General features: G+C 34.2%; 1 protein-coding gene across 1 annotated transcript in view; it reads right to left on the bottom strand.

Moving 5' to 3' along the window:
- The window catches only part of TMTC2 (transmembrane O-mannosyltransferase targeting cadherins 2), a 403,012-nt gene that overhangs the window by 168,181 nt on the left and 217,648 nt on the right, over window positions 1-17,183 (bottom strand). The window contains exon 4 of the mRNA XM_030323323.1: window positions 16,471-16,585. Coding sequence (XP_030179183.1) covers window positions 16,471-16,585 — 115 coding nt within the window. The remainder of the gene's footprint in view (window positions 1-16,470; window positions 16,586-17,183) is intronic.

Below are 17,183 nucleotides of genomic sequence, written 5' to 3'. Positions count from 1 at the left end.
CTTCCTCAGACCACTTAGTGAAATTTACTGAGTACTACTGAATGCTGTAATATGAGTTTTCAGGTTATATACAATTTATAACTTTAACTAATAATCACATATGATGCTTTACCATAAAACCTACAAACAAAATGTTTCATCTTTTTTTTTCTTTTTTTCATTGACTTGATGTGTTTTAATTATAGCTATGCCATAAAATCATTCCTGATTTCCTCTTTTACTATCCTGCAGATGTTAAGGTCTTTATATAGTAATTATCTTGTCTTAATCTATCCTGGCATCTGATAAGACAGATGTAGCCAAAGTCCTTCATTACAGTATATCATGACCAAAATTCAAGAATGGATAGTTTAATGCTAAAATATTGTCAAGAATTTGCATACAAAAATGCATACAGGGTTGGTGAAATCACTGAGCATGGTCAATTTGCCCTTGTACCAAATAATCACTAATTTTCACTTTCAAAAATATTCCAATAAAGGCTACGATTATATTCCTAGATGATCTATTTGTCTTGCAGAAATGGTTAATATTACAGTAAGCCTACACATTAGGACTGAAATTACTAAAAGACAAATTTAAATACTGCATTCCTATTAACAAAAAACAGTTGGTAAAGGTGCTTATAATCTCAAATAGGATTTTATTTTATTTATTTATTTTTTTTTTTTTAAGACAGAGAGAGAGCAGATGTGTGGGGAGAGGGAGAGAGTGAAGATCTTAAGCAGGCTGCATGCCCATCATGGGCCCTGACTCAGGACTCGATCTCACAACACTGAGATCATGACCCGAGCTGAAATCAAGAATCCAATGCTTAAGTGACAGAGCCACCCAGTGGCCCCTCTCAAGTAGAATTTTAAAATGACTCTTAATATTTTCAGCACCATGAAACATCACTGCATTTTAAACAAATCAGAATGTAAGTACACACTTGATTATTTGCTTTTTTTTTTCTAATTAGCAAATGAAAATATCAGGATTTCTTTTGTTGAAATAGCAGAATTTGCTGGTTATTCAGTTAAGTAAGATAGTATCATATTTTCTCTTACTGATTTTGAAAAATAGTTTATTTTCAACATGTCTGTAATAAAGAAAATATTTTCAGAGTTTTGTGGGAGAAAAGGAAAGAAAACTCAAATCTTGACATTAGACGATATATTCCAGATCTCTATCCCACATGAGTATGTACATATACTATATGCAGTAACAATGGTCTCTGTGAGGGAGTTTTACTACTCTCATGCTTTTTGGACAGTGACTCTTTTCACAGAAATAGATATATAGATACATAGATAAATATAAATTTTAAAAGTTGTGGAATACATCAATATGAAGAGTCAGATAAGTGATAGGGGCACTAGTAAAACTAGCTGGGAAAGTGGATCAGCTGGGTACAATGAGCATGACACAGGAGTGTTGTCCAACAAAACTGAACTTAGCTGATTTATTTTCATTCAGCAGTATATTCATTAATCAACTTGCTTATTACTGTATGCATTCATTCGTTGGCTTATTAACTAACATATCAATAGTTTAACTCATTTATTAGCTTATTAATGCAACATATACATAATTTAAAGCCCATATCCCTGTCATTATACTTGGTATCAGGGATAGAATGGTATCTAAGTAACCCCTGACCCTTAAAGAAATTACACTGTAATTACGGGTAACACATCACAAATGTAAATATGATCCACACTAAAAAGAGCCATGTATTAGTTGCTATGGTGAGATTTGGGAAGGGTACTTATTTTCCAACTCTGAAAATACAAAAGGTATCAAGAAATTTTCCCAGGTAGTGTCACTTATGCTGAGACAGAAATAATATATAGTTTATCAGCCAGGTAAAAAGAATGGAAAGTAGGAGGTAAAGAAGTCAGAAGGGGAGAAACGGTGAAAAATGTTATATGGAAAAAGAAATAGTATGCAAGAAGCCTCTGAGCAACAAAAACAAACAAACAAACAAAAAAACCATATATATATCTCAATTGATATATATATCAATCAATCACATATTTGGGAAAATGCAAGAAAGAACCTTCAACTAAAATTAAGATATATGATTAAGCTAAAATAAGAAAAACTTGGAATCAGGCATATTTAGAAAAAAATAAAATGTAAATAATCAGAACAATCAATTTAAAATGTAATGCAGGGGAAAAATTTAATTCACATTAACAAAAATAAGTTTTAATAATATTAAGGAATATATATTATAAATATGTATATATATATAGAAATATAAATTGGGAAGGCAGAAGTAAAACTTTTATTATTTGCAGATGACATGATACTATATACAGAAAATCATAAAGACTCCACCAAGAAACTATTAGATCTGATAAATGAATCCAATAAAGTTGTAGGACACACAATTAATATACATATATCTGTTGCATTTCTATACAACAATGAGTAGCAGAATACCATTTATAATTGCACTCAAAAGGTAAGATACCTAGAAATAAACTTAACAAAGTAGGTGAAAGATCTGTACTCCCAAAACTAGAAAACATTAATGAAAGAAAGCAAAGGTGACACCAACAAATGGGAAGATATTCCATGTTCATGGGTTGGAAGAATCAATACTGTCAAAAATGTCCATACAACCCAAAGCAACTTACACATTTAATGCAATTGCTATCAAAATGCCAAAAACATTTTTCATAGAACTAGAACAGATAATCCTAAAATTTGTATGGAGCCACAAAAGACCCTGGATCAATATTGAAAAAGAAGAAGCTGGAGGTATCATAACCCCAGATTTCAAGATATATTAAAAGTTATAGTAATCAAACCAGTATGGTACTAGACAAAAATGGACGCACAGCTCAGGGGAACAGAATGGAGTCCAGAAGTAAATCCACACTGCCATGAAGGCCAATCAATCTACAACAAAGAAGTCAAGACTATCTAACGGGAAAAAGTCTCTTCCACAAATGATGTTGGGAAAACTGGACAGCTACATGCGGAAGAATGAAACTGGAGCACTTTCTAATGCCATACACAAAAATAAACTCAAAATGGATTAAGGACCTAAATATGAGACCTGAAACCATAAAAGTCCTAGAAGAAAACACAGGCAGTAATTTCTTTTGACATCAACTGGAGAAACATTTTTCTAGCTACATTTCCTATGGCAAGGCAAACAAAAGTATTTTAAACTATTGAGACCATACCAAAATAAAAAGCTTTTGCACAGAAAAGGAAACCATGAACAAAACAAAAAGGTAACTGACTTAATGGGAGAAGATACTTACAAATGAAATATCTGATATGGGGCTAATGTCCAAAAGAGATAAAGAACTTATACAATTCAACAACAAAAATCCACAAATATTCCAAATAAAAAACAGGGAGAGGATCTGAATAGACATTGTTCCAAAGACATGCAAATGGCCAACAGACACACGAAAAGATGGTCAACATCACTCAAAACCACAATGAGATATTCCCTTACACCTGTCAGATGTATAAAAATCAACAACACAAGAAATAACAAGTGTTGGTGAGCATATGGAGAAAAAGGGGTCCTTGTATACTGTTGATGGGAATGCAAATCGGAGCGGCCACTGTGGGAAACAGTATGGACATTTCTCAAAAAATTAAAAAAAGAATTACCATATGATGCAGTAATTCCACTATTGGGTATTTACCCAAAGAAAATGAAAACACTAATTCAAAAAGATATATGCACACTTATGTTTACTGAGGCATTATAGCCAAGATATGGGTTCAACCCAAGTGCCACTAACAGATGAACAGATAAAGAAGATGTAGTACATAGATACAATGGAATATGACTCAGCCATAAAAAAGAATGAAATCTTGCCATTTGCAACAACATGGATGGACCTGTTAAATAAAATAATTCAGGGAAACACAAATCCCATATGATTTCACTAATGCATGGAATTCAAGAACAAAACAAAGGAACAATTTTTTTTTAAAAAAAGGAGACAAAAACAAACAAACAAAAAAACAAAAAAGAATTGAAAAAACCAAAAGGCTCTTAAATACAGACCAGGAACAGATTGTTGCCAGAGAGGAGGTGGGTATGGTAAAAAAAAAAGGAGTGAAATAAAGTACAGAATGGGTGAAATGAAGGAGATTAAGAGTACACTTATCTCAATCAGACAACACAAAGAAATGAAAGGCATCCAAATCAGCCAGGAGGAGGTCAAACTTTCACTCTGCACAGATGACATGATACTCTATATGGAAAACCAAAAGATTCCACCAAAACACTGCTAGAATTGATTCATGAATTCAACAAAGTTGCAGGATATAAAATCAATGCACAGAAATCAGTTGCATTCCTACACACCAACAATGAAGCAACAGAAAGAGAAATCAAAGAATCGATCCCATTTACAATTGCACAAAAAACCATAAAATACCTATGAATAAATCTAACCAAAGAGGTGAAAAAAAATCTATACACTGAAAACTATAGAAAGCTTATGAAAGAAATTGAAGAAGACACAAAAAAATGGAAAAAGATTCCATGCTCCTGGATAGGAAGAACAAATATTGTTAAAATGTCAATACTACCCAAAGTAATCAACATATTCAGAGCAATCCTTATCAAAATAACACCAGCATTCTTCACAGAGCTAGAACATATAATCCTAAAATTTGTATGGAACCAGAAAAGACCCCGAATAGCCAAAGCGATATTGAAAAAGAAAACCAAAGCAGGAAGCATCACAATCCCAGACTTCAAGCTATACTACAAAACTGTAATCATCAAGACAGTATGGTACTGGCACAAGAACAGACACTCAGATCAATGGAACAGAATAGAGAACCCAGAAATGGACCCACAAACATATGGCCAACTAATCTTTGACAAAGCAGAAAAGAATATCCAATGGAATAAAGACAGTCTCTTCAGCAAGTGGTGCTGGGAAAACTGGACAGCGACCTGCAGAAGAATGAACCTAGAACACTTTCTTACACCATACACAAAAATAAACTCAAAATGGATGAATGACCTCAATGTAAGACAGGAAGCCATCAAAATCCTCAAGGAGAAAGCAGGCAAAAACCTCTTTGATCTTGTCTGCAGCAACTTCTTACTCAACACATCTCCAGAGGCAAGGGAAACAAAAGCCAAAATAAACTACTGGGACCTCATCAAAATAAAAAGCTTCTGAACAATGAAGGAAACAATCAGCAAAACTAAAAGGCAACTGAAAGAATGGGAGAAGATATTTGCAAATGACATATCAGATAAAGGGTTAGTATCCAAAGTCTATAAAGAACTTATCAAACTCAACACCCAAAAAACAAATAATCCAGTGAAGAAATGGGCAAAAGACATGAATAGACACTTCCCCAAAGAAGACATCCAGATTACCAACCAGCACATGAAAAAATGCTTAACATCACTCATAATCTGGGAAATACAAATCAAAATCACAATGAGATACCACCTTACACCTGTCAGAATGGCTAACATTAACAACTCAGGCAACAAATGTTGGCGAGGATGCGGAGAAAGAGGATCTCTTTTGCATTGTTGGTGGCAATGCAAGCTGGTGCGGCCACTCTGGAAAACAGTATGGAGGTTCCTCATAAAACTAAAAATAGAACTACTCTACGACCCAGCAATTGCACTACTAGGCATTTATCCAAGGGATACAGGTGTGCTGTTTCGAAGGGACACATGCACCCCCTTGTTTATAGCAGCAATATCAACCATAGCCAAAGTATGGAAAGAGCCCAAATGTCCATCGATGGATGAATGGATAAAGAAGATGTGGTATATATACACAATGGAGTATTACTCGACAATCAAAAAGAATGAAATCTTGCCATCTACAACTACGTGGATGGAACTGGAGGGTATTATGCTAAGTGAAATTAGTCAGAGAAAGACAAATATCATATGACTTCACTCATATGAGGACTTTAAGAGACAAAACAGATGAATAAAGGAAGGGAAACAAAAATAATATAAAAACAGGGAGGGGGACAAAACAGAAGAGACTCATAAATATGGAGAACAAACTGAGGGTTACTGGAGGGGGTGTGGGAGGGGGGATGGGCTAAATGGGTAAGGAGCACGAAGGAATCTACTCCTGAAATCATTGTTGCACTATAGGCTAACTAATTTGGATATAAATTTTAAAAAGTAAAAAAATAAACAGTAAAATACAAAACAAAACAAAAAGAGTACACTTGATTTGAGGGGCACTGATTAATGTTCAATTGATTAATTAATGTTGAATTAATTAATGTTAATTGATTAATAGAATTGTTGAATCATTATATTGTACTCCTGAAACTAATATAACACTGTATGTTAACTATACTTGAATAATAAAAAAAGAAGAAGTAAACACATTTGCAGTATTAAGAAAAAAATTAAGAAAAAATCAACTTCAAATAACGGAAACCAATGTGAAAAAAATATATAAAATGTTAATAAAGGGAAAATTTTAAATTGTAATAAGTGTAGCAACATATGCATCTGGAAGGGAAACTTTAAAGTGTGACAATATTAGTCCTCCTCACTTTGATATATAGTCAGTGCATAACCAGTCAAAGCCCAACTGGACTCACTCTATTTACTTATTATTTATTTATTCATTTATTTATTTAAGAGAGAGAGAGTGCACACAGAGGAGGGACCAAGGGAGAGAGAATTCCAAGGAGACTCCCTGAGCTAGATGCGGGGCTAGATCTTTTGATCCTGAGACCATGATCTGAGCTCAAGAGTCAGATACTCAACCAGCTGAGCTACACAACCACCCCGCTACTCGACTTCTAATGCAATTTAACAAGGCTATGATCAAAACAGAAAATACACAAGAATAATCAAGAAGTGTTAGAATATGAAAAACAAGAATGGGACATCTGCCTCTTAAAATATGAAATTTTGTATAAGTTATAGCAAATAAAAGTTTGTTTTTGCTGTGGGTTGCCACAAGACCCAAATAAAGTCCACAACAATGATTCTAGGTTGTCACAGGAATTTAGTCTACGTGAAAACTCCTAAGTTTTTAGGGTGATATTAATACTCATTAGAAAAAAATTATGCCTTAATACAAAAATAGTATGTACTGGGTAGACTAAGGACCCCCCCAAAAAAAAAACCCACAAAAATAATTCTAAATATATTTTAAAAATATACAATTGTTTGAATATTAGCCTGTGAATGGTCTTCATAGAGACATATGTATTTATGTACATATGTATGTGTATATATGCATATGTGTATAAATTCAAGTTATGTACAATAAACACTATAAGAAAAGTTAAAAGACAAGTAAAAACTAGGAGAAAATAATTTGCAAAACTGATTTTTGTGTATATGCACATAAGTGCATGGGTGCATGTTATTTTAAACCCCGCAAAACAAGAAAAAAACGTCACTTATAAAACTAGGCAAGAAATATGAACAATTAGCTCCTAGTAAAATTACAAAGAACCAATAAAAAAATTGTTTACCTCCATCTGTAATTAGAGAGATGAAGAATGAAGCAGCATAGTTTTTAAACCATCCTATTGGATATGCCAGTAAAAACTATTCAGTGTAAACCAAAATGGAGAGGGTCGTGCACATTTTGACACATCTGCACACACACAAATTTAAAAATCAGTGGTGACACATATATGCAGGAGAAAAGTATTAAAATAGGTATGCATAACTGCATGTATAAATGCACATATACATACTTGTGAAAATCTGAGGAGATATATCGTAGGGTAGGCAAAAGGGGGTTAAGAAATGCAATAATTAGGGGCGCCTGGGTGGCTCAGTTGGTTAGGCTTCCAACTCTTGTTTTTGACTCAGGTCATGGTCTCACAGTTCGTGAGTTCGGGCCCTGCATCAGGCTGCATGCTGGCAGCGGGGAGTCTGCTTGGGATTCTCTCTCTCTCACGTGCTCTTTCTCCATCTCTCAAAAATAAATAAATAAACTTTAAAAAAAAAGAAATGCAATAATTAGAAACTTTTATGTTTTACTCTACTTTCTTCAGTACTATTTCAGTGTTTTACAACAAGATTATATTTGTGTATTGATTGGTGAAAATTATCAATTAAAACAAAGTATATAATAAGTGGTAGGCCTTGCTTTTGCCATGAGAACAAGTAGGTACTGGTAGTCTGTCCCACCTCATTGCAGGAATCAGTCAAGAGCCAAATGAATTGTGTATCCAGAGTCCTAGTGTCCTCAAGCAAATGGAATTTTACCAAACATCTCTCAATTACATTTTACTTCACACATGACAAGCACTTCCAGGCACTCCTGATTGATAGTGTCTCCTGAATTCTCTATTTTAGGAGACCAGCCTGCTTACCTAGTATCCCCGGGACACCTCCCTCCGTCCTTAACACACACACACACACACACACACACACACACACACACACTACTCCATGGAACTTGGCAGGAAACCCTGTCCTGAACTCTAGCCATTTGGCCAAAGCTTCCTTTCCCCTTATTTCCACCAGTCTTCATTCCCTGGGCTTCTCATACCTTGTTGGGCCATGGAGCTTAAGAATGGCTCAGCCCCATGTCAGATAGTCACATCACTTCTATTCTATAATCTCTGATTTTTCTTACCTCTCAAGGGTCCTCAAAACCTGCCCCTAAATGAACAAATGAACATCTCACTAGAAGCAGACCTGTGACAACTCTGTACCCACATTTCCCTCACTGCTATAGCCTCTTAAATTACTTCCTCCTAAAGGTTCTTTACAGTGTGAGATACATAAACCCACTTAAATTATATGCAAAGATTTGGCTTCATCAAGAAGTCTTTTACTTGATCTGCTCCTCCATGAAAAACTACTATCTGGTCTCTCTCAAACTGAAGCTTTCAATAGGCAGTTGTTATTCGTTGAATTATATCTCTACCCCCCCCCAAAAAAAAAAAATGTATGTTGAAGTCCTAACCTCCAACACTTCAGAATATGACCTTATTTGGAGACAGGGACACTGCAGATGTAACTTGTTAATTTAACAAGTTTGGGCCCCGAATCCAATATGACTGGTAACCTTACTAGAGAGTGCACAGGGAGAAGGTCATGTGATGACAAACACAGAGACTAGAGTTCTGCGGATGCAAGCCAAGAAACTCCCAAGCATGCCAGCAAGCCATAAGAGAGAAGTAAGGAAGGACTCCCTTACGGGTTTCAGGGGGAAATCGTCCTGTGGATACCTTGATTTCAGACTGCTAGCCTCCAGAACTGTGACAAAATCAATTTCTATTGTTTTTAGCTACCCAGTTTGTGGTGCTTTGTTATAGCAGCCCTAAGAAACTAATACACAATGGGACACCTGGGTGGCTCAGTCGGTTGAGCGTCTGACTTTGGCTCAGGTCATGATATCCCGGTTTGTGAGTTTGAGCCCCATGTTGGGCTCTGTGCTGACAACTCAGAGCCTGGAGCCTGCTTCAGATTCTGTGTCTCCCTCCCTCTTTCTCTGTGCCTCCTGCACTCATGCACTGCCTCTCTCTCTCTCTCTCTCTCTCTCTCTCTCTCTCTCTCTCTCTTTTAATAATATAATAAATAAATGTTTAAAAATTTGTTTTAAATAAAAAAAGAAACTAATACAGAAACCAATTGAATGTAAATGTGTTTGCTTCTGAAATTGCAAGAAAATGCAACTCTAGACATGTAATTCAAGAAGGTTCCTTGTAACCTGGAATGATTTCATGATAATGATTAAAATACACTTATACAATTCCAAGAATGTGATTTATCTAATACCCATTACTAATCTTATCACATATTGATAAACGGGATCTTCCTTGCTCTGATATTGATTTCATAATTCATTTATAAAATCAACAAGTACAATTAGAACTAAGAAGAGATACAATGATCAATAAGAAATTGCCACTATTTCAAGAAACTGAATGTAAATGGAAATGACTGCTGTACTTTAATATTAAATATGGTGTTGCTATTAACTTTAGACCAATATTCTTTATATAATAGAAGTATGTCTTTATTCCTAGCTTATTATAAGTCTGACTAAGTTTGTTTATTATTTATGAAACACATGTTGACCAAAAACCTTCCTGGAATTTCTAGAGATGATCATAATTTTTTCCTCTTCTGAATTTTTAAATTGAAAGAGTATAATAATTGAATTGTAATATGGAACATGCCATTATAAATCTTAGAATAAACCCCACCTGATAGCGATGTTTTAATCTTTAATATGCTACTACATTCACTCTATTAATCTTAGGGTATGTCTACATTTATATTCATAAGTATAACTGGTAGTCCTGTTATTTTGTTGTTTGTTTGCTTTTGGTGTGTGGGTTTGTTTTTTGTTTTTTGGGGGGTTTTGATGTTTGTTGTTGTTATTATTTTCATTATTCTCCTTTGTTTTTTGGTGTTAAATATAGTCAGACCTTTTGCCATCAGTTTATATAGCTTCACAAAAATAAATGAGAAGTGTAACTGGTACAAGAAATAACTTCATTGATTGAAGATTTGATAGTACACGTTTGTCAAATGCCTTAACTTTGTTCCTTTGGAGAAAACTCTTTCATATGGCTTTTAAAATTTTTTAAGGTTTTTGATTCCAATTGCCTACTTCTTGGGTTAATATTGATCATTTCTATTTTCACAAAAAAGCATCCATGTCACTAATATTTTCATATATATATAACTAATGTTTTGTTATTTTAAGCTTCCATACATCTGGTTGTAGCCTCTTTCTCATTCTCTTTTATATACTTGAGGTTTTCTATTTGGTCATATACTACGCTTGCCCAAAACTGTTGATCTTTTAAAGAACATTCTCTTACACTTACTCCTTACTTCCCAATGTTTCACCATAGTCTCCTTCATTAACATTTTCTTTTTATTTCCTTAAATTATTTTATTGCTCCTCTCCTGGCTTCTCATATTAGATGATTACTTAGGTTCTTACAACATAGAATAAAACTGGCAACTAACTTATGGTGGCAAAATCTATTATCCACAGAAATGATCCCCTCTGTTATGTAAGATAATCAAGAATTGATTAAACCACATTAAATTTATTATCTGCACCCTGAAATTTAATACCTAATGAAATATTCAATGTTCTATTGAATTATTTGTTTAAATATCATTTGGAACAGACTGCTAGGGCAAACCTATAACAACAATGAAAGAACAATGAGTATTTTTCAGGCTAGAAATCAATTATATTTCAGAGACAGTGAGTAGTGCTGCTAGAAGGTTGAAAGTCGACTATATATTTATAAAATTTGACAGTATAAATCATTGAGCAATGGTCTATCTGCTTTATCCCTGAAATTTATTATACATGAAAAGAGAAACCAACATCATAATACAGATCTGTTACACTAGCCTTAAAATTACTTGTGTGAAGTAATGGATTTTAATAAATATAGCAATATGAATAAAAGGCTGAATATAAGGCTATGCTTTCAATGCACCACATCTGTCACTCTTAAGAGTAGAATGCGGGTCTGGTGAAACGGGTGAAGGGGGTCAAAAGGTACAAACTTCTGCTTATAAAATATATTTGTCATGGGGATCCATTGTACAGCATGGTCACTATAGCTAATAACAATGTGTTACATATTTGAAAGTTGCAAAGAGAAATTTTCTAAGTAGAAGCTCTCATCACAAGAAAAAAAAAAGTGTAACTATGTTTAGTGACAGCTAACTAGTCTTATTTGCTAAGTAGAAGCTCTCATCACAAGACAAAAAAAATTGTGAACATGTTTAGTGACAGCTAACTAGTCTTATTGTGGTGATTGGTTCAACACATACACATATTGAATCATGAGATACACCTGAAACAAATGTTATATTTCAATTACATCTCAATTTTTTAAAGTAGAATTATGTACTGTTTCAAATTTCACATTATATGCTTATTATCTGTAAAGCGTGGATTGAAGTGATATCAAAACCTTATAATTAATGGATTTAGGCAATTTAAAACAATTTCTGCAGTACTTTCTTCTTGAAAGCAACTTTTAGCTCAGTTGTGCGAACTCATGATCCTTCTAACAAAATTCTACAGTAAAAGTTCAGTAAACTTAGTAACTGTCATTAAAAAATAATAATAACTGATACTCTCTATTAGATGTAATTACAGTTGTGTAGGGGTGCCTGGGTGGCTCAGTCGGTTAGGCGTCCGACTTCAGCTCAGGTCATGATCTTATGATTTGTGGGTTCGAGCCCCACGTTGGGTTCTGTGCTCACAGCTCAGAGCCTGGAGCCTGTTTTGGATTCTGTGTCTCCCTGAATCTCTGCCCCTCCCCTGCTTGTGCTCTGTCTCTGTCTCTCTGTCTCTCTCTCTCTTAAACATTAAAAAAAAAATTTTTTTTTAAATGTAATTACAAGTATTTTATTTATATATGTAAAAGTAGTTAGAATTAAGTTTTTTCTTCTAGGTTTAAAAGAAATATACTGAGGTTATTTTTTTTTCCCACACCCTTGGTTCATCTCTGCCAGCTTGAGAAGAAATACTATGACTGCATGGGTATAGAGTCAGAACATCTTAAGTTCAAATACTGGCTTTTCTTTCATTTGTGTGACCAACACAAATTACCTGAGTTTCATTTTCTTTATTTTGTAGGCCTCATTTGAAGACAAGCTGTTATAACATATGTAAAGAACTAACAGTGCTTGGCACATAGAAGTAATTCAGGTAATTATTAATAGAGAAAAAAATTAAAATTATTCCATCATTTTATAAGTAGGCAATTGAACTTTATACATGCACCTCTCAGATATAACTTGATATTAATGCTACAGAAAAACATCCTCAAAGTTTTAAAATCTTTTAATGCAATGTTCCCTAAACTTCAGCTATAACCACCTATCATTTGTATTATTACTTACTTGATGTTTTTCCAAATCATCTTTTCTTCCTTCTATCCCCACCTAGAACATTTAGATGAGCTAGTTATATCTTTAAACTATAAACAGAAAAATAAAATTATAGGGATTAAAGATTATCTCTGACCTCCTAGAATCATCTTGTATCTGGCCAGTGGTGGTGGACCTCACTTTGGTAATCAGTGTTCTGAAGTTACATAATAATGTATGCCTACAGATCATTTTCCTAATAAAAATTCCTAACACCATGCAGTTTTTTCAGTAGTTTCCAAAGCAGGTAGATTTATAAACATTGAAGATGTTAAAAAGAAGAAAGAAAGAAAGAAAGAAAGAAAGAAAGAAAGAAAGAAAGAAAGAAAGAAAGGAAGGAAGGAAGGAAGGAAGGAAGGAAGGAAGGAAGGAAGGGAGGGAAGGAAGGAAGAAAAGAAAGAAAAAAGAAAAGAAAAAAATAAATAAATCTAGGTTACTGATTAAAAGTTAAGTACAGGACCTAACAGGAGCTTACATGATTCCCAAAAGCTTCTAAAATTAATTAATAAAAATGGGCATTTCGTGCCAACGATATACTAGGTTCATTATTTCAGGCTTTGGTCATAAACATCTTTAAGAGATATAACTGTAACTGAGGATATGAAATGTGATTAATAACTGCTACTACCATGAAGGAGTGATATTAGGTTATGTTAACTGATAAAACTGAGCAAAGCACATTTCTTTTCTTTCGAAACTGAAACAGAACAAGAAGAAATTTCTGTATATCAGAGAAAATTACGGAATAAAAACAGCATATATACCTTAAAAGAAAAACTGTATTGTCAAATAGTCTCTAAATGGTCCATGAGAAAACTTGGCTTTTTTCCAAACTATGTAAATAAACAGAAAAAACAAAACCAAAAACAAAAGTTTGCTCATAAGGACATATAATACCAGACACATTTATAATATTACAGGTGGTAAGATATTTACCTTGGTGCATTTTATTAATGATTGATCAAAAATCAATGGGTAGCTCAGTCAGTTAAGTGTCCTACTCGTGGTTTTGGCTCAGGTCATGATCTCACGATTTGTGAGATTAAGCCCCACATCAGGCTCTGAGCTGACATTGTGGAGCTTGATTGGGATTCTCTCTTTCCCTCTCTCTCTGACCCTTCCCCACTTGCACTCTCTCTCAAAATAAATTTAAAAGTTTTTTAAATAAAAAAAATAAAAATAAATCAATGAAGAATTCACTTCTTTTGAAATATAGTTATTTAGTATCAGAATTCTATCAAACACGTGGGCTTTATAATCCAATACTTTAAAATGATTGGTAACATTTCTTATGGAATTTAAGCCTCCCCATTTGACCTAACAGTTAAGTGTAGTTTAAAAAACCTGCCATATTAATAAAAAATATTTTGGAACTATATATGGCATTTATGCTACATCTCACTTATAAATAAGGGGGGAAAAAAACGTTTTGTTAATAACCACTTTTCCAGCAAGGATTTTTCATTTGGATTTGGGAGGTCTATCCATTCTGTAATAGTTCAAATATACAGCCACAGAGGAAGTTACAAGATGCAGGTTTTAAATTACATGTAAAGGGTATTTGTCTAATTGAATAAATTTCTCTTCTCAGCAAAGAGTAAGCCTAGATAGATACACTTCCTTCTTCTTTCAAGCCATGCCAGATACCGCCAGGAGGTAGGTAACCTGAAACTACTGGCTGTAGGTTCTTTAAGAAAAAGAAAGACAAGCTCAGTGAGGAGGTTCTGGTTGTTCAGTATACTCTGTCCTCTGAAAATCTGTGGGGAATGGGCACCAGAAGAAAACTGGATCCCTTATTGCAAGACAAGGGGTCCCTGTGACAAAGTTACTTTCAGATGCAAAAAAAAAAAAACAAAAAAAACAAAAAACATTGGTATACATGTATTAAACTGATAAGGTTCTTTTTTCATGAAATAAAAATACTGCTAATCACCAATAAAGTAACATCACATAATTTAGATGAGGTGGACATGGGGAAAGCCTTTGTAGGCGTATCTATGTATACTCATTCAAGTAAAAAAAAAAAGATGGAAATACGTATTTCATGAAAAATTACAGTAATATACAGGGTGAAGCAAGAAACAGTAGAAAGCAAGTATCAGGGAGAGTGCAAACTGGAGAGGGTGTGCCCCATCTAAATGCATTCCAGGTAAAAACAGAAAACTGAACACTGTTCATGTCAACACAAAACACATGCTGACCTAATTTAGACCATAGGCCAGGAGGCTGAGATCCTGGTGTTAAAGTCTGGGAGTTTGAATACAAGGTAGGTGTAGGAACAGGAAGTTAAACCAAGCTCACCTTGTCTACTTTTTCTTAAAAATCTAGATTTTTTTTTGTTTATTTTTATTCATTTTCTATTTTTTCTGTCTGTTCACTTAGATTTAGCCAGTACAAAAGATTTAGATATAACCAGAATATAAACACATATTAAAAATTAAGTTGCCAAGTTAGTTTGATACTATCAGTATTACTTCATCCATTAAAGATAAGCAGTAGACATCTTACTATATCTGGTCCCTTCCTACAGGGACTTGGTCCTCCTCCCAACCATTTGAACCATGGAGGCCCTGCCAAAGGAGGTGTCCTACTGCCCCTGCCACTCTGCCCCATGGTTCACTCAAGAGAGGACACACGACCCCAGAAGGGTCAAAGATCTCTACCAGGATTAACAGAGACACCAAGGCAACCCCTTCTGAGATTGAAAAGGGTCATGACATTATGTCTATAAAGGTGTGCAAGTTGTCTTTGCAACTGACAGGGCCCCACAGGGAGAGGAATGAACCCAAAGGAAACTGGATACAGAAAATGGAGACACATTTCTGAAAGGTAAAGCACCTGGATCTAATTGTGCCTATGTTTAATCAACTCCAGAAATTTTCAATTATAGGAATTAATAAATTCTCTTTTGTGTTTAAGCAAATTTAGACCAAGTTTCTATTACTTGCAAACAAAAACGTGTCATAAATGTAAGAGACAAAGAAGGTATTTGGGTTTTGCATGTATCCATTAATATCTTACTGCATCCTCTTTCCAGGGAAAAACAGCAAATTTTTCCCCAAGGGATTTTTCTAACCTGACATAGACAGATACTCTGACTTAATTACCAGTACCTTTGCAGGGGGAGGGCTGTTAAACCACATTTTCTTATTTGACAACTCCCCAGATTTACTACACGTTCTATACATACTTTGACACAAACAATTCTTTGTTTGATAATAATGAAAATATTGATTATATGAAGTATCATACATAGCAACCTTATTTCCTGATCCCAACTAAGTGTTAATGGAACAAACTTCAAACAAACAAACAAAACTGAAAGCATTTAAACCAATTTTTAGGTTATATATGAAGTACCATAGTACTTCAAGAAAATTCAACCATACTGCATCAATAGACACGAATATTTGGGCCAATGCATAGGCCCAAAACAAAGAAATCACAAATACTAAGCACCTACTAGTCTCACAGGCATGATTAATGAAAAGACTGTTTCAGAAAAACAGCTATCATCATTTCCATTTCCAGCAGTTAAATCAATAGTCTCTCACCACAGGTTTCAAAGATGAAGCAAACCAGAGAAAGTAATGCATACTCACAAATTATAAAGCATGTCAGCCATGTTGCTACGGTAGTACAAAGCATTTCTATAGGCGCTTTCAGCTTCAGAAATTTTGCTCTGACTCTTCAGAACATTTCCAAGGTTACCCCATGCTGCCAAGAAGAGAAAGAAGTATTCAGGCTGAGCGTCAATCCAATTATACATGACATAATATCAGGGCGTCAGGAAGTACCACAGGGAGAGAAAACCTCCATAAAGCATTCTTAAGAAGGAAAAATTTATTTCCTTTATAATCCAACATTTCATCAAACCAGGAGATTAAATACAATCGAAGTCTTAAAAAAATTAAAGTAATTATTATGTCTCAAAGCTGATATACATATGCAGTTCATCACAAGGCCAAGAACAATGTTATCTTAAGATCATCTACAAAGACTTCAGGCTCTTTCAAATTTCAGTAGGGGTCTGCATGGCCTGAAATTATTGTAAACTTACTGAACCAGAACTGTAAGAAATCATCTTAAAATAAATAAAGATTTCCATTCAAAGACGATAAAACTGAAAAATGACATAAGAGAACAGCATATAAAGCAAGATAACTAAGATCAAAGCTATAAAGAGGCTTAATCATCAGAAACATGACACTTCTTAAAACAGTTAAACATATATGGTTTATTCAGATATAATGTTCTTTTATATGCTCCTTGTTAATAAATTTATTTGTAGGAAAGCCAGTGTCTCAGTATTTTC

Source organism: Lynx canadensis, chromosome B4, assembly GCF_007474595.2.
Source record: "Lynx canadensis isolate LIC74 chromosome B4, mLynCan4.pri.v2, whole genome shotgun sequence".
NCBI lineage: Eukaryota > Metazoa > Chordata > Mammalia > Carnivora > Felidae > Lynx > Lynx canadensis.
The sequence above is the reverse complement of the archived record's forward strand: the minus strand, read 5'-3'. Positions and strand labels throughout refer to the sequence as shown.